Genomic DNA, 26,828 nt, shown 5'->3' with positions numbered 1-26,828 from the left:
CTCAGAGGGAGGACCGGAAGGAGGAGAGGAGGAATAAATAACACAATGGAGCTCAACTGCCCTCCATGTACAAGGGAAAGAGTTGCACTGGTGCCAAATGTTAATTGATCTCTCCACTCGCTGCTTCCCGAGAGAAATGTTTCTTTGGCTGCTTTAAAGTCGACACTGTATACTTAGCAATTAACTTATGCTCAGAGTTGGACTGCAGCTCCATGTCAAGGGAGCGACAGGCTTTTTTGTTTCGACATAAAAAGCAGAGCAAAGGCATTTCTCACACAAGACAAAAAGTCAAAAACACAATTGCGGGCTCGGCATTATTTTAACCAAAATCTGAAGGGGAATACAATGGTGCCTTGAGATACGAGCGGCCCAACTTTTTTGGGTTTTTCGAGATACGAGCCATCATACGGCCGATTTTCTTGACAGCAACAAAATTGAGATTGAGTGGTAAACATGCCCCTGTCCAAGCTTTTTTCGAACGTGTTGCAGGCATTAATTTCAAAATCAGGACAAACAAAAACAAAACGAAAAAAAACAATGTTCATTAGTTTGAACATTAAATATCTTACACATACATACTTTGTAGGTAGTGTATTCAATTGAATGTAGGTTGAAAAGCATTTGCAAATCATTGTATTCCTTTTTTATTTACATTTTACACATGGTCCCAACATCATTGAAATTGGGGCTTGTAAGTTCCGTGACTATATAATGGTAATACTGTACATTTTGTGCTGTCTGTGAGGGGCCTGGCAGGCGAGACCGTGCGTGAGTTTTTTTTTTTTAAACTGTTCTCCCAGCGTTCAATAATGAAAAGTGCATCATCGACTGTAGCTCTCCTTTCCCACATGAGCGGGCATTACAGTACAGTAAGTAGACTGTAAAAACGATCAGATTTCCTGTATACAGCGGTGATTTCCACAATACACAAGTAGAGACGTTCCAGGAAAAAAATAAAATAAAAAAAATTCTGTGATGTAGGGAGCTGGGCCGTGGCAGGTGAGCACACCATTACAGACTGTGCATACTGGAGAAAATTTTACTTTCAGCAGGAGTCACCGGTGTGGAGGAGCGATGACCAGCTGTTGCAACACATACTTTGCTGCGCTTGTGTATTTCACTTGCTTTATCAATGTCTCTCTCACACACACACACACAAACACACACACACACACACAGCTACTTACCCTGCTGGGTGCCCCCTCTGGGATTGGGCAGGGAAAGCATGAAAAGAGAGAAAAAGTCAGATAAGTGGGATGAGGAAAAAAACGGTTGACATCAGTGCTGATGATGGCAGCACCAGTCAGACAAGGTTATGACCACTCCTCTTGTTAAAAACGCTATTACGCCACATTACACCAAGATGCGTGATGTGCAAATACTGAATGAACACAAACAGTTCTTTTTCTCTTCCCTTTTTTTAAAAAACAAAAACAAAACAAAAAACCCATCTTTCCAGCCCTGGATTTATTCATGAGCCTCTTGGCACTGAGCCTGAAACAGATAAGCTCTGCTGGGGAGGTGAAAGAAAGTTCATGCTTACGAGCTTCTGTCCGTGCAGTGCCAGCAATTTATAATAGTTCAAATGAGGTCCATAAGGCAAGCTGCTCAATGATAGAGCCGTCTCTTTAAGTTTTGATTGTTGACAGTTGAAGTTTACGCTCAAAGAATCACACGTTGTGAATTTAAAACAACCACAAAGCCTTGCCTGTCTCTTTAGCTTAGTGCGGACAAACAATGCAAAACACCACAGAAGGGCTAACAAACAGCATCTGTGTCGTGGTGTTATAACCTCTTAAGCAACGGATATTTGCACACAAACGGTGGCGCAACACATTTTGACATAAATATAACAACACTCACAGGCATATATTCTTTAGCCTCTGCCAAAAACAACTAACACTATTGCGTCTCACTGAGGATCTGTGACCGTCTCCAAGTGTATCTGTATATCTCTGTTATACTGCCCCCAGGTGGCAAACGCGTGCAAACCAGAAGGAGCAGCATGATGTTAATTCCAATTTATTGATAAACATGGCGTCCATAGATTCCCTAGCAATTATATTTTATTTGATTTTTAGTCTTACAACACTGCAAATCAATTGGATGTTTTCACAACTACCTGCTGACGGTGGTGACTTGCTTATTCAGTAAGATGGCGCACTGCCACACTGGCATCTCGCTGTCTCGCATTTCTTAATGAGCACCTCCCAAACAGATTGATGGGCTGTGCTGGATAAGACGTGGATAAGTGTTCGGCAAGCGGCCTGCAACGTCACCCGACCTAACTGCTTGTGACTTCTTTCTTTCTAGAGCAAGGTTTATATACCCCTACTTCCTGCAACCGTGGATGAGCTGACAAATTGTGCCACTGAAGCAGCTAACGCATGATAACACCAGATATGCGCCAGAGAGTGGACAGAGGTAGACTATTGCATCAATGTTTGCTGGATCTTGCTTGGTACCCAGATTTTTTTTCCTGTGAAAGATCATGTGATGTAACCTGGCATTTTGATTGGCAGTAACAACTACTGTATGAAATTCAAACTCGAGTCATGAAAACAGAATCCTGCTCGTTGATGAAGAATGGTATATGTTTACAGTCAAGCTAATAAAGATCATGACATACATGCTGCACTGCTTCAATACCTCTGAGATGTTCTGGGTCAAGGTGGTTTCGCTCGTCCTTGGCGGCGAGGTGAGCAGACACCCCTAAGGCCCCCGTTAGCGCCAGGAGCCCGGAGCCGCCCGCGCCCAGAGACAAGCCGGACGGGTGCGGCGTGAGGGGGATACCCGGGGCGTGATGGGACAGGTGCTGGAGCTGCTGCTGCTGTGGCCACAGGGGCAAGAGAAGGGGTGTGGGCAGAGGAAAGGGTAGGGGAGATGATTAGGAAGGAAGGAAAGAAGCCGGTCACAGTGAAGTGGGAGAGAGGAAATCATAAGGAGGGAAGTTGATAGGATGGTAGAGAGATTAGGGGATTAAGAGGTCGACACGGTGGATCAAAAATAAAGAAGGAAAAGGAGGAAATTGAATCATCAGCAAACACGAAGGAAGGGGAAAAAGATGTGGAGATGACGACGATCAGGTCGGGCGAGGTTCCACAATGTGAGATGATAAAACGATTCATGTGTGAAGAATAAAACAGAGAGGTGCGTGGGGAGACAAGGTGATTGAAGTTGTGCGGTGAGGAATGCGACGGAGGGATGTCGATTAAGGGAAGAGAAGGCGAGAGAATGACAAGAAAAGAATGATGGAGGACTATAAGAAAAAACAACAGCGATAGCTGCAAAAACTCACACAAAAAACAAGGAAAGAAATGAGGAATCTATTACTTAAAGCCCCTGTAAAATGAAAATGTCTTCTAAATTTTACACACCAGAGAAAGTATTGTTAACAACTGTGCTAAATTTGAGGGATTAAATAAACGGTAAAGTATAAAGTATATAAAATCAGGCAACGCTCTTACACAATAACTGCCAAATAAGTAGAAATATTATGACAGACAAGCATATTTTGTCTTGATTTGAGATTTTTGTTTTTGCAGTATAGAAAGGGGAAACAATTAAGTGGAGGAGCAGTGTGTGTTTGTTACGCCGCAAGGAACAAGGTGCTTAAGGCCGACACAGTAATGTGATCAGGGCCTCGCCCACGGAGGTGCTGTGTAGCAGTGCCTTTGTAATCTACGTACATACATTACACCTATACACTATGTGACTGGGAATGGCTTGATGGCTCGGTCTTGCACTGCTGAACGCCAGTGTGAGGCTTAAAGGTTGGCAACAAAGCTCTGTGGAAGGCAAAATCCTTTTGAAGCTGATTTTTTTTTAAATTATTTGTATTTTATTTTATTTTTTTTTTAATTCAAGAAGCCAAAAGTCACAACAATAACTGCTGACAGCATTTTGAGCAGAATTTAATTTTTGGGTGAATTTACTAAAAAAAAAAAAAAAATGTTTTTTTTTTTCATTTTTGGTTTCCATGTTAAAGCTAATAATTTGATTTTAGACACTTGGCCAACTTGCTCATGCGTCTATCGAGTGGAGAGACGTCGCATGTAATTAGCTTCATTTTGAATTTCCGTACTACTTTGTATAACTTGTGCTCGTCGTGGAGCGCCCACTTAATGACGTGTAGTGGACTAATCCAACTTGTTCCGTGTAAGTGAAACAGTAAAAAAAAACTTAATTTGTCTAATTTTGGGGGAAAATGTTGACACTGACCCTTTGGCTAGTTAGCATGTCGTGCTAATGCTAACTCAGCGGCTGACGCCACTGTTTGCTAATATTTGTGTCAGTGATTGAATAAACAAGCAAATATTTATTGTCGTTTATGACTGTTCATGAATAAATTGCTCTTGTAGAACGTCAGCACTACGACCGAATCATACCTGTGATTAAAAAACAAAAACAAAACAGTACCTATAACATCACTGCCTCCCGTGTGATATTTCTTCAATATGGACTTTTTGTGACATTTTTGCAAACTATGATTCAGAATCAGGTTTATATGCTGATAAAGGATCAAAGTCAGTATGGTACAGGTGACTAACACCACATGCACACTTGAAGAAGAAGAACACCTGTAGTAGAATTAGAAGAGTTTTGAAAATGAAGTGTAAGCTTGCCAACGTTTTCAATGTGTATAGTGATAAAAACCATACGCTTCTAAATGTTTTGACGAAAAATCTCAAGCGCGAGCTCAACATCCTGGGGTGTCGTTGTTGTGTTTGTGCGGCGAGGTGACTCACCCCGATGATGGCATTGAGTTCAGCCATGGTGACCTGTTTGGCCCGCTCCACTGCTTGCACCACCTGTTGCTGATGCTATACCCACATACACAAAATGTCACATAAATAGAGAGATGTATATTTCAATGCATGTTTCAGAATGCAGGTACACTTCACAATTAGGGAATGGATTCTGTGCATGCAGCACTTCCGGGTTTGGGGTAAGCAAGCATGGTAAGGAGTTACCTTCGTCTTAAAAAAAAAATAAATAATAACATTTTTGATTAAATTTAGACCTTGAAAAATACCAACAATGAACTGTTGAACATACCAATGACACAACCGCACCTTATCATACATTTAAAGAATGAAGTTATTTTTCTGTTGCATTTTGAGTCATCGGTAAAAAGTACATTCACGCCAGACTTCATTTTAGCCAGCATCAAAATATTAACTCAGCGTGAGTGTTTTGCTTTTTCCTCCGGCTTTTTATGATTCTTCCTCTGAAAGAAGGATGGTGGGAAGAGAATAATAATAATAATGATATAATACAGTTTTAACCTCGCGATTTGCGACGTGTGGGCGACTGGTTAACACATCTGCCTCACAGTTCTGGGGACGGGAGTTCAATCCCCGGCCCCGCCTGTGTGGAGTTTGCATGTTCTCCCTGTGCCCGTGATTGAAGACTCTAAATTGCCTGTAGGTGTGAATGTGAGGGAAAATGGTTGTTTGTTTCTACGTGCCCTGTGATTGGCTGGCGACTGGTACAGGGTGTACCCCGCCTCCCGCCCGATGATAGCTGGGATAATGAGGATAAGCGGGAAAGAAAATGGATGGATGGATTTCAAGGGATCTAAGGACGCTTAAAAATATCTCATGGGAGTCATTAAAATGTTAAGTGTGACCGGAGTGGCAGGGTTGCTAGCGTTGTCCACCAGCTGATAGTTGGCTAGCTTGAAAGCCAACAGCAGCATGATGGAAGATTCCAGTGGAAGTCCGACACGCCTCCTTGTGGGGAAGAAGGGTCCATTAAAATAAATTTTTGGGAATATTTCTGGAAATCTGCAGATAGGCGCGAATAGGTACTTGGATACCAATGTCCAATAACTTTTGTCCAGTGTTAATGATGTTTGATCAAGATAGACTGCTACATTAGCTTATCATGCTACCTAGCTAGCTTCTGACAAGTTAAGGGAACTGTACTAACACGGCTGAGTGCCACTGAGCTGTCGCACAGTGTGCGGGTTTCTGTCACAAATTGTCATCAGTAGCCGACTGTCGGCGGCTAGTTTGGGTGAGTTTTGAAATTTGAATCGCAGATGAACGGGGTTGCAACATCGCAGATGTAAGAGCCAGTCGAAAATGCCATGTTGTACTCTATCGTATAAGCTTTCACAACAAAAACAAACATTTCCAGATATGAAGCGATATTCACCCAGCTACCGCCAAGCCGTACCAATACCTTTGACAATAATACTTAACTGTATTTCGAATTTCACGTGTACTTTAGCTGTGGCTGAAAAAGCGAAAGCGTGGGGCGTCTCTGTCATCAAAATGGACGCGTACAGGCAATGAATGGAGCCGAGAGCCTCTCAGATGTCCACTCTTTCCTTTATTTCTCGAACCGTTTCCTTTTTTTGTATTACGTAATACACGGTAGTTAAAGCGACCAGGGCAAACTGCTTTTTCTTGACAATCACGCCACATTGTTTGTGGTTCAATAAAAAATAATAACGTAGTATATGTGGCACCTCAAAATCACCTGCTGTGCAGCATGCGCATGTTTTCAGCGACTGTATTTTTTTTCGTGATTGTCCAGTTTAGTTGCAGTCGGCCGTGTCGCTCGGTGTGTGACGGACCTTACGGTATCATATGCCGTGTTTTAGGTTTTAACATGTTATATTAGTGATTTATTTAGGCCCCAGCGCCAGGCATTACGAAGCTCCTCTTGGAATCGCAATATAACATTCCATTCCAATTTATTCCAACCATAATTGATCTCAATTGAAAATGACCACCGCATCTTAATTATCACTTAAGTACCCCAATAAATGTATACCCATGTAGGTGCTGGCATACATGCTCAAAGCTGCACTAGACTCAAATCCTGGTGTGTTTATACAATGTCCCAATGTAATCGGTCGCACACATGCACACGCACACACACACACACACTGTGTCAATATTGATTAAACTGACAGAGCTGTGACCTCCCTGTCAGCAGGATGCACATTCATCAGTGCAAGCTCACACTGGGACCAAAAAAACATGTCTGCAGATTTGTATTCTGGGCACGCACATGCGCGCGCACACACACACACACACACACACACACATACACGCACACACGCACCTACATACACATTTTCACCTTACATTGTTTGCAGCGTCACACATGCCTGAGGCAGACTGCTAAATGCCAGCGCTTTTTGACCTTAAAGAGGCTAATTTGCTACTAAATCCCATTGCGCTAGTGAGGTCCTGTTGCCCTCATGTGGTTAATCTACGCATTTATGAAACTGACGTAAAGGTCCTCGTTTGCCTGATTATTTGAAATCAAAGCAAGACTGCTAAAACGCATACATTTCCACAAAGTTTTTAGGCATGTTGAGGCCTGCCAAAAGGCATAATACAATAATTACAGCGATTCCAATAGCGCCTTCACCACCGCCTGGTGCTCAGGCCCTCAATAGATTTGGTGACACACACTTCCAAATGGTTTGAACTGATGCCATTGGATCTGGAGTTGTTTAGAAATGGCTCCCAAAGACTTTCCCAAGAACTATCCTATCCTCTCTCAGAGTTTCTTTTGATTTTCCCCATTGCTCTGAGTATTGTGTGACCCAAAAAGTGTTGTCAAACAAATCCTTTTTAACTACCAGCTGCAGTCATGAGAAGTAAATAGGACTTGGTCTTGTCAAGTTAAAAGACATTCCCCATATTTAAAGACTTTAATGTACAAATGTATTTGTGTGGATTAAAAAAATCCAGTTTAAATTCTAACGTGTGCCCAATACATATTTTTACAAAATGCTTAAAGATGTATGCTACTGTTCAAAAGTTTGCAGTTAGAATGTAATGTTTTCCGTGAAAACACACCATTGTATAATAGACTACTGTTCAGTACTGATGCCGATACTGCTCATCTGTACTAATACTTGGACTCCTAAAACTGCTCCAATAGTACGACACCGATACTTAAAGGTAAACGCGGATGACAACACTTTGTTAATCGACTGCCAATTATGCTCTGCAAAATGGATGAACTCCACTTGGGCGGTTGCGGCCCCATTGCCTTTGGTTGCCTACCGAGAAATTTTTACCACATTAACAACGTCTTGACTTGTATTTCTGATTAATTTAAAGTGTCTTTATTTTTTTTTAAAAACCCCAAAAAAGTGCTTTTCTTTAAAAAGAATAAAGACATTTCTAAGCAACCAAAAATGTTTGAATAGTATGAAAGTCCCAATTTAATGACGTTAATGTCCGTGATGAGTCTGACCAGAACTGTATACATAATTACAATCGGCAAAAAGATCGCCTTAACGAGGGCACAGAGTTCACATTTTCACCCCGCATAAGTTGTCCTAACGTAACGTTTTTGTTTTAGGAAGTAGAACCAGAAAGAAGTGGAATCCGTCTCTGTTTACAGTGCGGCTTTGAGGACGTTGCCAGCCACCTGTAGTTCTGGACGGCACTAGCCTCCAGAGATCGCTTAGTGGGTGGACTGTGTTCTGAACTTGCGGTCTGAATACGATCCCATCGTTTTCAGGGCCAAAAATACAACAAGAGTTTTCCAAACACCGTGAATCTCAGCGGGAGCAATGTTTTGCGTTCTCTGTGAAGAGAAGGAAAGGAGTTTTTGCAATGTTTTCTTATCTTGGATTGCCAAGAGCATCCAAAGTTAATGTTGCACTGGGAAGCGAGAGTGAGGGTACACCGCAGAAGTCACTCTGGCGTTGTTAAAGGTTGCAGACCTGCTCTAATTGCACAGAAGCATCTGAAGAAGCCACAGCTGAAGTGGAAATAGCTTTTCAAGCTACAAAGAGTGCAAATGCGGGAGTTGAGCAGGTGATACTGCGCTACCGGCTAGTGCTGTTCTCAGGCACAAATCTTCACAAAGCCCCACACAATGTTCTGCAAACCAAACTGTATGCACTTGAAGCAGGCCAAGGAAAAAAGGAGTTGAACAAGTGGGCAAAAGTAGAAGTGCATAATAAGCAAGGACTAAAGATTGGTCGGCTATACACTTGACCTTTCTCCAAACTTCTCTCAGCCGAAGTTAGAGAAGGCGAATCATTTAACTCACTTGTTGTTTGCTACAGACCTTATTTGAAGGTCCCTTGACGACATACTCTGCGACAAAAATGCCAGAAGGACAAAAAGTATATATATATTTTTTTTTATATAAAAAAATCTAATCAAATGGACACTTTAAAATGCAGCTGGATTTAAGCAATTAACAACATGTGTTGTATTTCCATTCACTTGCCACCACATTGAGTTCAACTTCATGGTGCCTAATAATGTATTTTTCTTTAGAAAGTTCTGACACAGCATGTGCATCATTATTAAAAGGTTTTTATAGTGGTGCCTTGAGGTACAAATGGTTTGATTTACTAGTTTTTCGAGGTATGAGCTGTTGCTTGGCTTTTTTCTCTCTTGAGTTACAAGCTAAAATTGGAGATACTGGTGCGCTTCAGAACCCCACCGCTAGATGGCGGCAGAAATCTTCACAACAGCGGGTTGACATCAATTTGCACTTTATATTGGTCAGTAATTTGTGAAAATAACATACCCACATGGGGATTGACAAATAGTATCAATTTGTAAAAACAAATATTACAGTTACCTAATCTGGACATAGGTGCTTTTGCCCCGACACCAGCGATATATTCCGTACCCTCTGCAAATAATGACTAATAATAGTGCCGTACTGATGGGCTGCGAGGAGTTATAATAGCTTGATAAACAGTATATTCGTCGGTCTGTCTGGCAGGCACACCAGAAGGAGCAGCACAATGGCCATTCAATTGATACAGTGTGACAAAAACTTCTTAACTTTTTTTTTATTTTATTGAAACATTTTAGAAATATGTTATTATTAAGTAAAATATTATAGGGTTCTATTTTTCCTCAATAATACTGAGCGCATTTTTTCCTATTAAAAAAATTTTGATTTTGGGGGGCTGGAATGAATTCATTGCATTTATCTTAATTTCAATGGGGAAAGTTGATTTGCGACAAGTGTTCTGAGATATGAACGTGGTCACAAAACAAAGTAAACTCACATCTGAAGGCATCATTGTATGTTTATGCCTTATTCCAAGTAAGTGTCCACAGTCATTGTTGGTGATCACAAGGCGGCTCGAGGTTTTGACAGTAGATAAATGTCAGCAATGGAATAAACTGCTTGACGTTGCCATTTGTTGTAAGAATGCCAGGAAACAAATGTTACAACAAAGAAATAATCGACCAAACACAATTTTCGGCACTTTTTTGCTCTATATTTATCTATCTGAGATCTAATGAATCCAGGTAAGATGTGCATATGTGTCTGACAAGGGCCGCACTCACCTCTTGCGAGAGAAAAGGGATGATCTGAGCGCAGATGGCACTGAGACGTTTGACAATCTCCGCCTGTGAAAGGAGGAAATCGAGAGAGAGAGAGAGAGAGAGAGAGAGAGAGAGAGAGAGCTACTCGATCACATCACATATGGCAAAGTGCACAATGAACACAGAGCATATGATCCGCATTTACAACACATTAAGCCTTCGCCGCATCAAAGAAGCAAGCTTCTAATGAGGTTGTGTCGGAGGACGAACGTGCTTGGGAGCGGCTTTCAGCATCACCTTCATTAATCATACGCGTCTTTCTCAAAGCCCCTTATCCACTGGACAATTGATTTGGTACACCTGCACAATCTAATGCAGGAATGGCCAAAGAATGGCTACGGGTCACATACGGCTCTATTCTTTAATCGGGCCCACCGGAAATTTACATTCGTATCATCAAGAGTGGTTGATTAAATTGTATTTATTCATTTTTAAATATATATATATATATTAAATTCATCTAATTAAATAATTGTTAAGTTGATTTATTGTAAATAATAAAAGAAATGTATATTATAATATTTATATAATCATTTATATCTAACATTAGCAATGTAAACAATTTGACATACGTTTAACATTTAATTTGTTATCTTGTTGTGTGTTGTGCTGTACAAGTGTTTTGGTAGAAAATTAAATGTTTTTATTTGTTAAACAAATACAAAGTATACTAATAGTGCTTACAATATCCATCCGTCCATTATCTGAGCCGCTTCTCCTCACTAGGGTCTCGGGCGTGCTGGAGCCTATCCCAGCTGTCATCGGGCAGGAGGCGGAGTGCACCCTGAACTGGTTGCCAGCCAATCGCAGGGCACATACAAACAAACAACCATTCGCACTCACAGTCATGCCTACGGGCAATTTAGAGTCTCCAATGAACCTACCATGCATGTTTTTGGGATTCGGGAGGAAACCGGAGTGCCCGGAGAAAACCCACGCAGGCACGGGGAGAACATGCAAACTCCACACAGGCGGGGCCGGGGATTGAACCCCCGTCCTCAGAACTGTGAGGCTGACGCTCCAACCAGTCGTCCACCGTGCCGCCACTTACAATATTTATTTTAAAAAAAATAAGACAATACATTTTTATAGCTTTAATATGATACACAGTAGATATAAAAAGTCTACACAACCTACACATAAAATGTCCCAAGCACATGTGGGGAAATATGTTATGGTTCAATGAAACCAAACCAACTTTCTGGCCATAATTCCAAAATGTACGTTTGCCGCAAACAAGACCGCTGCTCACCAAAAGGACGCCATATCTCCAGTGAAACACAGTGGCGGCAGCGTCATGCTTTGAAAAACGGTTGTTTTTCTTCCACTGGAACTGAGGCCTTAGTCAAGGTGGAGGGAATAATGAACAGTTCAAAATCAGTGTTAGCATAAAACCTTCAGGCTTCTGCTAGAAAGCAAAAACAAATGTCTGGAAAAGCCTATTAGAACAGCTGAAATGTATTATTTGGGGTTCATCAGAGGCACCTTAAATGGTGGCACGTGTGTTCAGAGTCCCATTTCCATTGTTAAATGTGATTGGGTAATTTTGAACACAGCTACATCGCCACTTATAAAGAGGGTGCTTCAGGTCTCATCAATCGTCAAAAAAGTTTGGAAATGCTATATCTTTGTCTCCATTTTTTAGATCACAAATATCTGGCATTTGAACTAGGATGTGTAGACTTTTTATTTCCACTGCAGAAATAGAGGGCACGGTGAACGACTGGTTAGAGCGTCTGCCTCACAGTTCTGAGGACCCGGGTTCAATCCCCGGCCCCTGCTGTGTGGAGTTTGCATGTTCTCCCCGTGCCTGCGTGGGTTTTCTCCGGGAACTCCGGTTTCCTCCCACATCCCAAAAATATGCATGGTAAGTTAATTGAGTTAACCCGTAGGTGTGACTGTGAGTGCGAATGGTTGTTTGTTTCTATGTGCCCTGCGATTGGCTGGCAACCAGTTCAGGGTGTACCCCGCCTCCTGCCCGATGACAGCTGGGATAGGCTCCAGCACGCCTGCGACCCTCGTGAGGAGAAGTGGCTCAGAAAATGGATGGATGCAGAAATAGATAATGCAGACGCTCTGAATAAAGTATACGCCACTTGCCAGTCAGTTCATTTGGTGATAATTTAAGTAGACTATATTTGAGAAAGCATCCGAAAAGGCAATCTGTTGGCCTTAAAACATTTTAACATTGTGGTCCTGCGCATACACAAACCTGGTTAGCATCCAGCTGCACACAAACATACATACACAGGCACACAAAGCCTCTGCTGTGTGTCTAATTCTATCTGTCTGAGTGCCCTCAGCCTCATTTTGTTCCCTTCCTCACTCAGCCCGCCTTTTTTCCAACAACAGCTCTCACACGAAGCCATTATTACGCCATTCACCCTCCTCTTCCTCACTGCTCCCCCGTCCCTCGGCTTCTGCTTTCACTCATCTTTTTCTGTTTTGTCCCCCACCCCACCACCACCTTTTGCTGCTCTTCTTTTTAATTCCTCCATTATCGTTCTCTCTCTTCATTACTTCCGAGATCATCCTTCTTCCTACCACTGGGGGGTGTAAAGAGGAGGAGAGGAAAAGGGGGGTGTGGGGGGGAGCGATAAAGTGCGGTGAGCTGTGGCTGGAAACGCAACGTCGCCACACAAACACACTCATCTGTATGATGAGCCGGCCTGTCAGTCACAGCCAGTCTAATCGTGGCTGCCATCGCACTGTTGCAAGGACACAACCTCATTACATCATACATTTATTGGTGTGTGATCCACATTTATTTATGGATCAGTAAAGGTAATATTTTGTAACCTGAATGGGTTTTACCTTGACTCATAAGTATTTCAAATCAATGTTCCCATTTGAAATGATTTTTGTTAAATTAAGAATAATGGTACTATATGGTGCTATATTGTTTCTATGTGCCCTGCAATTGGCTCCAGCAGCCCACGACCCTAGTGAGGATAAGCGGTAAAGAAAATGAATGGATGGATGGATAAATAATTTTTATAATACCCCAGAAAAGCTGAGTCACAACAACAATAACTGGAGGGTTATGTGTGTGCCTTTAAGGGGCATGGCCTAGTAAGTGACATATGATGGGTAATGGAAAATCAAAATTTTACCCATCTGTTTAGTACACATGGTTCAAATTTGGTAGCAGTTGCAGAAAAACACCGAGTAGTTTGACTCAGTGTAACGTAACCTTTTCACCCGAATGAATGTCTTCAAAAATATGCTGCGTTTGAGAATAAAGCCGATTTGTCCAACCTCGGAATAATAACAATGGGTAGCGTAGTGAAATAGTGGTAACCATGTCTGTCTCACAGTTCTGATGTTCTGGGTTTGGATCTCGGCCTCGGTTTTGCATGTTCTACCCGTTCTTGCATGGGTTTTCTCCTGGTACTCTGGCTTTCTCCCAAATTCCTAAATTAGGGTTACCGAAGACTCTAGATTGGCCAATGAGTGTAAATGTGAGTGTTAATGGTTGTTCCTCTATAGTTGTGATTTTTAGCTACAATACGGAAAAAACCTGAGGGAAAATAGTGTGAAATTGTCACATGGTCAAACTATGGAAGAAGTTGATCAAGTCAAGATGGATGCCATGCTCGATATGTGGAGAAACATATGAGAATGTGAAAATTAAACTGCCCGTTTTTCAGAAGATAACTTTTCTATCCCTTTCAACTACATTAAAGCTGGAAACGAAAAAAGGCACAAGAGACTCACATGATTACGCGTGTGTACAGCCCATGCTGTATTCTCTTGATAATGATCTGAACAGAGGCTAACAAAGGGTGCGTGTGTTTGAATCAACAACATCTGGGAACGAGCGAGCGTTCTCCTATTTGGCAAATGCTCTCGCAATCTGGAAACAATTCAATCAGCTCGTTGCCAAACTCTGATTGAAGACACGGAAATGGGGCTGGAGCTACGTCATGTAAGCAACTGTGAAGACTTTAGCTTTGGCAAGGCAAGTCATTTATAAAGGCATTAAATACATTAAGGTACTTCTACGAGCTTGACTTAAAGTCCCTGTAAATTAAAATCATAGATTTATTTCTAAATACATGTTTGGAGACAATTGCTGAAAACGTGCTGACTGAGAACTGAGACAGAACTATATAGTATTGAACTGTGAAGAGATAGCATGAAACTTTTTTTTCACCATCTATTTTGTTCCTGCTTTTTTTCCCCCCTCGCCTCTTCTTGCACACTGAACGGAGCAAACGCTGTCTCTTAGTAGACGTGCCAGTTGATCGCCTGGCACACATTTAAAGGGAAAACTTGAAGGGTTTGAAATACAGTGAACATTTGCAGATTGACTTATTTGTGGCCTTTTTTTTTTTTTTTAATGGAACCTATCCCATTACACACAGAAATGCTTATTTGTGCTTTTTTTTTTTTTTTTTTTGAATGGCTATTATTCACAGATTTTCACTTTTTACGGTTGGGGTCCATCTTTATCCCCCACGAACTAGTACTGGAACTTCTCTGACACACCTCGTACTGGCTCCCGTTTTGTTTTCCGTGAAAACACATTGTGGCAGACAGTGGATACCTTGCATATTCGTGGTTCAGCACCCGCAGAATCACCTACATGGACATTTTTTCTAAAAAAATTACAAATATGTAACCCAATTTTTTCTTTCAATCCCAAAAACGCTTGTTGGCAGATTATACCCGCTTATTCAAGAATTTTACGCGGAATCTCACGATTCGTGGCCTGGCCTGGTCCCTAGCCACGCGAACAGCAAGGGTCCACTGTATATACCTATTCTAAACATATTTCAACATGAACAAATTAAAATGTTTAACAGAAAATCTGCGATATAGCATGGTCACGAAAGGTGAAGCTCTGAAAAAAAGCAAAAACACTTTTTATTTCTTTCTGCACTCCAGGCATGTGCCCTAATTTCTCGTGCACCAATAACACATACATGAGATTTTTGTTCAGTGTAATGACAGAAAAAAAAGGGATTTTGCTCAGTCAAGTGTGTCTGTTTGTGGTTTTCTCTGTGGGGACAATTTCTTTATTTTTTTTTTGTGCACACAGCACTAAACTTTCTTCATATTTTGTGCTACGGTACCATCCTTGACCCGTCACCTTATGGTGGTTGAGGGGTTTGTGTGTCCCAATGATCCTAGGAGCTAAGTTGTCTGGGCCCATGGCAAACAGGTCCTAGGTGAGGGACCAGACAAAGCATGGCCCCAAAAACCCCTATGAAGAACAAAATATATGGATCTAGGTTTCCCTTGCCCGGTCCACTCTGGAGTTGCCCACGGTGAGAGGCGCCGAGCAGGTGTGGGTATACTTCTTGCCCCCCGGCTCGGCGCCTGTACGTTGGGGTTCCCCCCGGTGGACGAGAGGGTAGCCTCCCTCCGCCTTGGGGTGGGGGGACGGGTCCCGACTGTTGTTTGTGCCTATGCAACAAACGTCATCGTTCTGTTGGGTGACTTCAACGCTCATGTGGGTAATGACAGTGAGACCTGGAAGGGCATGATTGGGAGGAACGCCCCCCCCCCCCCCCACGATCAGAACCCGAGTGGTGTTCTGTTATTGGACTTCTGTGCTCACCACGGATTGTCCACAACGAACACCATGTTCAAGCATAAGGGTGTCCACACGTGCACTTGGCACCAGGACACCCTAGGTCGCCGTTCGATGATCGACTTTGTGGTCGTGTCATCGGACTTGGTGGCCTCAGAATTGCATCTCTGCTTTTTGAAGATTATGTGGTTCTGTTAGCTTCATCAAGCCGTGATCTCCAACTCTCACTGGAGTGGTTCGCAGCCGAGTGTGAGGCGGCTGGGATGAAAATCAGCACCTCCGATTCTGAGACCATGATCCTCAGTCGGAAAAGGGTGGAGTGCCCTCTCCGGGTCGGGGATGAGATCCTGCCCCAAGTGGAGGAGTTCAAGTATCTTGGGGTCTTGTTCACGAGTGAGGGAAGAATGGAACGGGAGATCGACAGTCGGATCGTTCAGCGTCCGTTGTGGTAAAGAAGGAGCTAAGCCGAAAGGCGAAGCTCTCGATTTACCGGTCGATCTACGTTCCTACCCTCACCTATGATCTTCGTTCCTACCCTCACCTATGGTCACGACCTGTGGGTCGAACAAGATCCCGGATACAAGTGGCCGAAATGAGTTTCCTCCGCAGGGTATCCGGCCTCTCCCTTAGAGATAGGGTGAGAAGCTCGGTCATCGGGAGGATCTCAGAGTAGAGCCGCTCCTCCACATCGAGAGGAGCCAGATGAGGTGGCTGGGGCATCTGATTCGGATGCCTCCCGGACGCTTCCCTGGTGAGGTGTTCCGGTCACGTCCCACCGGGAGGAGACCCCGGGGACAACCCAGGAGACGCTGGAGAGACTACGTCCTTCAGCTGGCCTGGGAACGCCTTGAGATCCCCTCGGAAGAGCTAGAGGAAGTGGCTCGGGAGAGAGAAGTCTGTGCTTCCTTGCTGAGGCTGCTGCCCCCGCAACCCGACCTCGGATAAGCGGAAGACAATGGATGGATGGTACCATATAAAACAGGTTATCAAACACTAATTGGGATGGAGCAACAGATAAAAACAGTTTTTTGTTCTTTTCAGGGTGGGGGGTGAATATTGGAGGAGCAGTGTGGTGGCGTGAAAGCAGCCAATAAGCCAGCGGGGCTTTGCGCTACAATAAAAGTGAGCTCGGCTGAAACCGAGTGCGCACCAAGCCAGGTGTCACAAACACGCACAGAGATGCCTGTCCACAGGCCTGCCAAAGCACAGCCACCAGGGAGTGCTGGCACAGGCTGGATGGATGGAGGGATGAGCGGATGGAGGCAGGAACAGATACAAAGAAAGGGGGGATGGGTCGATAAACACCTGAGGGCAGATAAGCTGCCAACTGCAGAGAGAGAGAGCGAGCGAGACAGAGTGAGGGGCTTGAAGTGTAGTTGAGATTTTTTTTTAAAGTGTAAGTGAGAAAACAAAAATCAACAGATTTTCATTTAACAGAAACAATTCCCTTTGTGTTATTCTTCTCTTAAAAAAGAAAATGAAAAAAATAAGCTTGTAAGAAAATGAACGAGGCAAGGAGAAAGCAAGAATTAGCTTAAGGGCATAGCCTGAAAAACACACACGCACACACACATACTGTATACAGACGGACAGACAGACAAACACACACACACACACACACACACACTGATAGCACGCTCACACTTATCTTATTTGTTCACTGATTTAATGATCACCACATCCTGAATATGTTTATACAACCAGTGTCTCATTAATGCATAATAATACAACCTGCAATGTGTGCAAGGGAAACACGCACACACGAACACACACATGTTCAAAAATGAAATGTCTCAGTTCATTTTCAAAAGGTACATCCAATGGTTTAAGGCGCGGTTTGAAGCACAAGCGTGGTTGTGAAAAAGGGCGACGAGGATGTGAAACGACTTGTCAACATTAAGAATGTAAAGTATTCACGCCAGCGGCAATGCAAGTTTTAAAAAAAACAAAGGGCTTTTAAGTGCTTTGTGCCAAGTCATTCTTACATACAAAATATTATTCAACAAGTTAGTGTTTGAATCACAACATCAGGAGGTCGTTCAGTGACATTGTCTGTAGGATTATTAGAAATACAGAAAAGCACAACCTTCACAACACAGTTTGATTGACTGTTGCCTTTTGCTGTCAACCTTGGACCGGAAAAAGTAGACAACCAACCTTGCTTTGTTTCTCCACGAAAGTTACGAAGTAAGTGCGTGTCAAAGTGTTGACAAAGCTAATGCAATTTAATGAAGAACCTTAATTGTAATCGTAAAATATAGTGGAACCTGCGAAGTTGGACACATCTGTTCCAAGACGCTGGCTGGCTTCCAAGTTGCTTTAATTACAAAACAATTTTTTTCCTTTCCCAAAAATGGAAAGTGAATGAATATCTCCATCCACCCAGCCATTTTCTATACTGCTTCAGGTTGACAGGGAGTTGGAACTTCTTCCATCTGACTTCAGGCCAAAAGGCGAACATCACCCTGGACTAGACATGAGCTGGTTACCAGTTTCAAGGTACAACAAAAGTTAAAGTTTCCAAAATGTTTCTGGTACTGCGGCTTGGTAGAGGAAGGATATGCAAAACATGCTTACAAAAGTGACAGCTACGGGAGGCAATACTTCCAATATGACATAACATTTACGAAAGTTAGTGTAGTTAGTTAATTTAAATATAATTTTATTTGTAACTGTCAAGTATAAAGAGAACGTAGCTACTGTATGCTCAGTCATACCCGTTTGGACACCCAGGGCCACCGCACCCACTGCCGCCCCTTTTGCACGCCACTGGCACATGGTGGTCTTTTAGTTCGGTTCTAAATGTGCACCACTTTTGGGGTCTGTTTGTCAATTTCCTTAAGCATACTCAACTTTTCCAGACTGGTCATCGTGCTATTATGCTGTGTTTGAAAGGTAATGCATAGCGGCGGATTGCCATGACATCAAAGAAAGAGAGCGGTCTTACATGAGGAAGTCTGTTTTCACACCAGCACCTGACCCGTTGGACCAGAATCACACCCAGAGTGAAAACACTCCCCAGAGCTTACTTTGCTATCTCCAGTGTTTTCCCTGCTTCCTCTCTACCCACCTAGTGAAACCACAGTGCAAAATTTACACATGCCTGTCAGCTTTATGATGGCTGTCAAAATGCATCGTAGGAAATCTTGGACAGGTGGAAAGAAAAGTAAGACAGGTGGGAAGGAAGGATATACATTTGGGCATATTTTTAAAAAGTAAACAATGGCTGCAAACAATGACGTCTGTATAGTTTATGGTCATGTGGGGAAAATGAGCTGGTGGCAAGGGGGAAAAAAAAAAAAATAGAGCACCGTATTGGATGTTTAATACAAAAAATGACAAGACATCGTAACGTGCTGAAACATTTTATCTAAAAGTAATGAACTCTAAACAGTATTTTTGTAGTTTGTGTGTTGTGTTTGTGTTTGACAAGCAGGTTGTGCCGTTTTTTGGAGTGGTGGACGTTTGCCTAAGCAGTGTTCCCTCACTATTCTATTCACAATTAGCTGTCATTGTCTTAATTGAAATCTAATGTACCAGAAGTACTAATGGTATCAGTATCAGTGAGTACTCAAGAGCGGATACTTGCCTCAGTCTGAAAAAAAGCTGGTATTGAACATATACTGTGAACCCATATAAATGTATGATCACCTACTATCATTACATATACACAACAAATTGATGGATAACTAGTTTTGAAATCAGAACCCTGTAAAAATAGTTTGTTCAATTATTCAAATTATTTTAAAAGGGGGACTGGTAACAAAGAAATGCTTTCGATATATCACCATTGACAAAAGTGAAGAAAATCTGCTGTTTTGGTATTTTAGGAAGAAACATGAAGTTGACACACTTCATTTGCTTTCGCGGGCCAAATAAAATGATGTGGCGGGCCGGATCTGGCCCCGAGCCCTGAGTTTGACATTAGTGCTGTACATCATCCCCACGTCCTATTCTCCAGGCATGACTCATCAATTTACGCTCAATCCAACTGTTACATGGCTGTGCCTGGAGTGGGCCGCAGGGTTGACGTGCTTAATTAAGAGGTGACTGTTATGTTATGCTGCCCACTTTTGAGCCGAGTTCGATAAACAGAATCAGTGCGGTTGGCATGCGCTCCGAGAGAGTATGAGTAGGTGAGTTTTTGTGTGTCGAGAACGAATTTGGACGCGCTACACCTCGGAGGCTACACTCACATTGTATGAACAATGAATGAAGGTTAATGTAAATGCAGAAAACGCTGCTACTTTGCCGTAGCATGTTTACATCACCCTCAAATACTTGTTTACGGTATTTACGGGTTTACGGCTGCTAGGGGACCAGGAACGTAAACAACATTGTACGGTACACTACATTACAATGTACACAGCAGTGTACATTTCGAAGAAAAATGGTTGTACGACCAGATATTTTGAATGGTATTTTTCCACTGGATATTTGTATTTGATTTATCTTTTATTCATGTTATATGTCGTGTTTTTTTCTAGATAAAATGTATTTTAGGAATAATAGAAGACACATGCTGTGATATGACGATAAGAGAAGTTGAAAAAAGTTAAACATCCGTATGTGTGTCCATCCATCCATTTTCTGAGCCGCTTCTCCTCACTAGGGTCGCGGGCGTGCTGGAGCCTATCCCAGCTATCATCGGGCAGGAGGCGGGGTACACGCTGAACTGGTTGCCAGCCAATCGCAGGGCACATACAAACAAACAACCAGTCGCACTCACATTCACACCTACGGGCAATTTAGAGTCGTCAATTAACCTAGCACGCATGTTTTTGGGATGTGGGAGGAAACCGGAGTGCCCGGAGAAAACCCACGCAGGCACGGGGAGAACATGCAAACTCCACACTGGCGGGGCCGGGGCTTGAACCCCGGTCCTCAGAACTGTGAGGCAGACGCTCTAACCAGTCGTCCAGCGTGCCCCATCCGTATGTGTGTATCCCGCTTAAATGAACTCAAACCGGTCACATATTGCCAGAAGAAGAAATGCAGAACAAATTAGATGAAAAGAAGACATGTTGAAATGTGTCACTGCAGGGACTTCCTGTGAAAACTCAGCTTTGTGTTTGGGCCTTGCAGTTGGACAGCGACTAAAATCGCTTGCATTCATCTTGCCAATAAAACTTGCAGAGTTTGAGCGTGATTAGCGTCCTGTGCCAGCAACTTGATGCCCTGCGGGCTTAGGGCCTGCCATCAAGGACAGCCCGTCGACACACTCGACGTGTACGGGAAGGAAAGGTGAGTGTGTCGTCCCACTCACTGGCTGAAAAATCGCTAACATGTCTTCTATTTCTGCCACAGGCCGCTCCCTTCCTTGTGATCGACTGCTTCTGCTAACACTGTTGACCCTGCAGTAGTTGAGGCTTGTTCTAGACGGCCACCTTTTACTTGCCCTGGAAGGGGGGAAAAAGCTATCAAATAAATGCCAGAAAATGTCAAATCAATCTGAGGAATTGAATTCACCAAAGTATGTGAATAGACTGCAATAAAAAGAGGGCTTCGCAAAAGATCTTTGCTTAGGTGTTTGTCCAGCATTCCATTTCACGCTGAGTTCCTGTTTACCTATGATTGCCATTCAAATAGCAGTGCCTGCAAATGTGTGGTAGATGGCCACCCATTACACAACCCATTACACAACATGATCTCTTCAATACATTTAAATGCTGCTACACAATATGTTTTTCAAGCAATCCTCCAAATCGGTCTGTTGGCTATTATAATAATACATATAATTAATTAGAATTAATATAATTAATTATAATAATAATTATTATTATATTTAATTATTATTATTATATTATATGTAATTATTATTTTTCCAAAATAAAAAGAAGAGGCAATTTACATTGCACTTTTGTTTTTAACAGGGCAGCACTTTAGACTAGTGGTTGAGCACATCTGCCTTACAGTTCTGGGGTTCGGGGTTCGACTCTCGGCTCTGACCTTCCTTGTGTGGAGGTGGCATGGCCTCCCCATGTTAAGCGATTTTTTTTCCATATGAATGTGAGAACGAATCCTTGTTTGTCTACACGTGCCCTGTGAATCGTCTACCGACCAGTGCAGGTTGTGACCAGAGACCCGAATGAGCAAAAGCACTAAGAAAATGGATGGATGAATTCTGTGTAAACATTAAAATTGGTTGTCCTTCAAAACAGAGGACCTGCATGTATTCTGATTAATTGGGTACAGTAAAAAGGTCCCGAGTTCTACACTGAACATGTCAGATGAGGGAAAGGGAGTCTAAATACACGTATACACATCTCAGCAAACAAATACGGTGAGGCTCCGCCTCTGGCTAGTGAAGGTGATGGCTAGCAAGATGCATTTGGCAGTACGTCACACGTGTTAACAGATTGAAACGGCATCAGGCAAACAAGAATATCAGTGCAGCCCCCGGCGCCTCTACACCCCCCCACCCCACCCGCTCCCCCCAAACAAACTTGCGTGGGGCAAAGGCAACTTCCAGCATCAAAGAATAGCCTCTCCCAGGATCTTACGATGGAGCCAAAGCAATAACAAATGCCATTGCTTTTTTTTTTTTTTATAGGATAATAATTCTGACTGTTCAAACTGTTATTGTTGCACTTGTCCGCAGCTTTCATTTCCGAAAAAGAAAAACAATTGCTGTTGCAGAGCTGCGATTATGTTCAGTACAAGAGGATCCAAAGTTTAAGGTTCCTGACATAAAAACGTTTCACGGTCGCAAACGGCGCGCAAATTAACCTGATTGCACAGTGGCAAATGAATTCGTCGTCATGCTACGCGACACAAAAAGACACGCTCAGTTACTGCTGTATGGCAGAGAAGTGGTTTTCAGGCAAAACAATCCTGTGAATATGACTTACATGATGTGATTGTGACGACTGCTTTTGCCTCGGTTAGTGTTAGACTGTGGCACTTTCCGACTTAGGAACAAATTTGGGTTGTGTCCGTTAACTGAGAACCCCTGTACTGACTTGCATAAGTAGTCAAACCTCGTCGGTTTGGGATTTTTTTTTCTGTAGAACATAAATAAAACAATTTGCTGCCTAGTGTATTTTAAAGCTCTTCTCCTTCTAAGGCTTCTGGCAAACTGCCTAAGCGCCTGAAGAAGGTCCAAAAGGTAAGCCTCTTGGATATGCTCAAAGAAGGAAAAGGTTAGGCCACAGTATCCCGCCATTATTGCGTCAAACAAGACTAGCTCACAGTAAAGAAGGACGTGGCAATAAGGAAGACAATAGAAGACTGACTAAGACTGCTATGACTGTGTACAGCTAATTCATCATCATAATCTTCAAACCTTTGTTGTTGGTGAGTACAGTGTATAATTTAAATTTCTCTTCATTAATAAGATTACCTTTTTACAGTATGTACACATACAGTACAGCTTTCGTCTTAGTGTGAGTATTGTTGGACTATAGAAGGAGTCCAAAAAGTTATGATCCACTCCCTTTTTTCTATTTCCGTTTCAGGTATCATTCAGACAGGATTTGACTGCCGAGACTTTGCAGTTTTTGTAAGCATATCGCTCGCTTGCCCAAGGCTCACTAAATTAGAGGTTTAAACCACAGATGTCAAACTCAAGGCCCAGGGGCCAGATCCGGCCCGGCACATCATTTTATGTGGCCCGCAGAAGCAACTCGTGTGTGTGAACTTCCACAATTCATGCTAAAATCTGTAACAAAAATTAGAATTGGCGTATATAATAAATATTGAGATTCATTCATTCATTCATCTTCCATTCCGCTTATCCTCACTAGGGTCGAGGGCGTGGTGGAGCCTATCCCAGCTATCTTCAGGCGAGAGGCGGGATACACCCTGAACTGGTCGCCAGCCAATCACAGGGCACATATAAACAAACAACCATTCACACTCACACCTACGGGCAATTTAGTGTCTTCAATTAACCTACCCTGCATGTTTTTGGGATGTGGGAGGAAACCGGAGTACCCGAAGAAAACCCACGCAGGCACGGGGATGCAAACTCCACACAGGCGGGGCCGGGATTTGACCACAGTGCTACAAAATATTAAATATTGAGATATTGAAAGCATTACTAAAACCCTTTTTACCTTAACTTGAACAATAGCTGAATAAATAACTATCCTTGACTTCTAATTGCAAAACTGGTTATCCATTAATTTGTTATGTACATATAAGCTGATGAAACATTTATATGGTTTCACAAACCTAACAGCCCTCGGAGGGAAACCATATAGCCCGCGACAAAAAATGTGTCTGACACCCCTGTTTTAAAATATTATATCGAAGCAATTCTACACATTTTTAGGGGGTGTATTTAGTATTTGCAAATGTTTGTGGCAATTCTTGGTTCTAACTTCCTATCTCCTGCAAGCAAGCAAGCGTTCAATGTACATCACAGCATCACGACAATGGCGGACGACAGTGCTGTTGTTGCATTTGGTGGACATTTGCGTATTGTTTGATGTTGTCCTCAGTACTAAAAAAAACAAAAACATGAAAAAAACATTCCCCTTCGTATGAGGTTGGGGCGTAAATATCCTCAAAACCGTTGTGAGAATAGTCTTTATGCAAACACACACTGAATCTTATCTAATCTCCCTGCTTGCAAACTGGAACACATTCGCCCTGTGTGACTAGTTAAAGGTCAATATTTGTAGCCAGTGACACTCTAATCAGACAGTGATTGGTGTTTAAGGCTCACAGCAGTTCAGTGACATCCGCTCCTTCTTCCTCTCCTGCTCCTTTCCTTTCTCTCCCTCTCATCCTTCTATTCGCTCTCTTTTTCTTGCTCTCCGTTTCCCCTCAGTACACTCGGCCTTGCTCCTTACTCTCCCTCCCTGCCCTCTTTCTCGTCGTCTCATCTTTTTTTCCACCTCCCCTGCCTCGCTTTTCCCCTCATTCTCCTCTGGGCTGCGTGCCAGCTCGTCTTCCCTGGCATGACGCCAGCTTCTCATCCTCCTCTCCTCCAACCCCCCCTCAACACCCACCCTTGCCTCTGATTGATGGCACTGCTGTTATGGAGGGAGAAGAAGGGAAATAGGGAGGAAGACGAAAAAAAACGCAAGCGCCAAAACACACACACCAAAGCACTATCGCATACACACACACACACACACACACACACACAGAGCACATATAAATACAGCTAAACACACAAAATGAAACGCACGCTCACACAGAAAAGCAATCCAAACAGAGCAGAGAAGTGCACACATACAGTACAAAGAGCTGTGTGCAGAGCAAGCAAAGCCTCCCAGAAATGAAAGCAACGAACGCACACGCACGCACACACACACACACACACACACACACACACACATAAAGACAAGATTCATGGTAGAACCCCGAGAAGACAGGCAGCCGACCATGCAGGAAAAAGAAACATTTACAAAAGAAAAAAGCCGCACACGGTGCAAGTATACAGAGTTTGAGGAAAGTGAAGATTGTGATGAGAAGTTACTGCATGTATACATTTCTACATTTCTGTATGAATTTTTTCAGGGTGGGACATTTCATCACACACAAGACGTTTGTCCAAGTTCAGAGCTTATTAGAGTTTCGTGTCATTTGGCGCCTCTTCAGACTTAGCTGCCATGATCCGCCCAAATAAACAAAAACTCAAATTTAGAGAAATCGGGTCCGATCACAGAATTTTCAGCTGAATTTTTTTAAATGTCACAAAGCGACAGAATAATCCTGAGCTACAAAATATTGCCAAATGGAACAGCAATAGCTTAGTTTTTGTACTGCAAAATGTGACGTTCCGATTTTGTGTGGTGGAGTGAAAAAGAAAAGCACATACACGCGATTGCTAGCATGCCACCAAAGTGCTTGTTTATTCAAGCAGCAATTGTTTAAGCCTGGTTGCATAGCATCAATTTGTTCATATATTAACAACAACAAAAACGGAACGCACGCGTTCCTTTCCATTACGGGGTGAGTTGATTGAAAAATGAAAAGAGGAGGTATGGCGGTGACGCTCTTTTTTTCTTAATGCATTGCCGAGATATTGGATGGGGACTTAAAATGAGGTGATTCGGACACAGGGACAAAAAAAATGTGATCAGGACAGCCCCGTTAAAATTCTTCGCAATTTATTGTCACCCATCTGTCGACTTTACGTGGTTTAAATTTGGTAGCAAGTGGACAACATCTCTATTACGGTAGGTAGTTCGCTTTTGAAGCATAACTCCAAATAACCAACATGACTAAAATGGCGGACAGCAGAGTGACCTAGTGGTTACCATTTCTTGCTATTCTGGGTTCGGATCTCACTTCCGGCCTCCCTGCTTGCGTGGGTTTTCTCTGGCGACATCCTTCCTTCCACCTTTCAAAAACATGTTGGGGTCATTGAAGATTTTAAATTGTCCATAGCTGTGAATGTGAATCCTTGTTCGAGTCAAGTCCACGAGCTGACGTGCTATAGTATGAACCAAAATATCAGACGTCCTGTGTCTTTTCAGGTATGGGAGTTTGAGGGGTTTTGAGTCTTTTTGTAGGTCAGCTCATGACAGACATGCTGAACAAATTTCATAATGCTGAGTGAAACTGCCTTCGGGGACTGAATTTTTAAAATTTATTCCGGGGGTGGTACAAGCTCATTTGTAAAGAAATTATGAACATTTTCACCAGGATGAACTCACCTGCAAAATGTGAGTATGAGAAGGACCCTCAAAATGACCTAATAAAAATAATAAGAAGGAAGCAATTCTAAGAGGGCCGCATGCTAAATACTGACTATTAAAAAAAGAAACACTTTATTGGATGTTACATTAGCCCAAGATTTCATCCAGAATGCAGTACATTAATTACATCATGGTGGTGTTATCAGGTGTCCCAATAAAAACGATGACAATCCCACATAGAGCGCACACATAACGGCCACAGCTGACGACGCCGCTAAAAATACACACACGTTGTACACACAGGGAATGTTTCTAGGGCATGTGAGTGCGAGACCCAAATTCTGCGGCGCT

The 26,828-nt window shown here is 42.7% G+C and overlaps 1 protein-coding gene across 16 annotated transcripts in view; it reads right to left on the bottom strand.

The window, feature by feature from the left end:
* tle2b (TLE family member 2, transcriptional corepressor b) overlaps nt 1-26,828 on the bottom strand; it is an 86,165-nt gene that overhangs the window by 19,898 nt on the left and 39,439 nt on the right. For 13 of the 16 annotated variants that reach the window (XR_009789547.1, XM_061780702.1, XM_061780709.1 and 10 more), the window contains 4 exons: nt 10,305-10,367; nt 4,749-4,823; nt 2,650-2,830; nt 1,188-1,204 (listed from right to left, as the gene is read on the bottom strand). Coding sequence is in view for 15 of the 16 variants with exons in the window: in XM_061780702.1 (XP_061636686.1) it covers nt 1,188-1,204; nt 2,650-2,830; nt 4,749-4,823; nt 10,305-10,367 (336 nt within the window). In the remaining variant the exon portion in view is untranslated. The remainder of the gene's footprint in view (nt 1-1,187; nt 1,205-2,649; nt 2,831-4,748; nt 4,824-10,304; nt 10,368-26,828) is intronic. The other 3 variants (XM_061780711.1, XM_061780714.1, XM_061780717.1) reach the window with 1 other exon arrangement.

Source organism: Phyllopteryx taeniolatus, chromosome 7 (assembly GCF_024500385.1).
Source record: "Phyllopteryx taeniolatus isolate TA_2022b chromosome 7, UOR_Ptae_1.2, whole genome shotgun sequence".
In the NCBI taxonomy this organism is placed as follows: Eukaryota; Metazoa; Chordata; class Actinopteri; order Syngnathiformes; family Syngnathidae; genus Phyllopteryx; species Phyllopteryx taeniolatus.
This window is presented reverse-complemented; position numbering and strand designations above follow the sequence as displayed.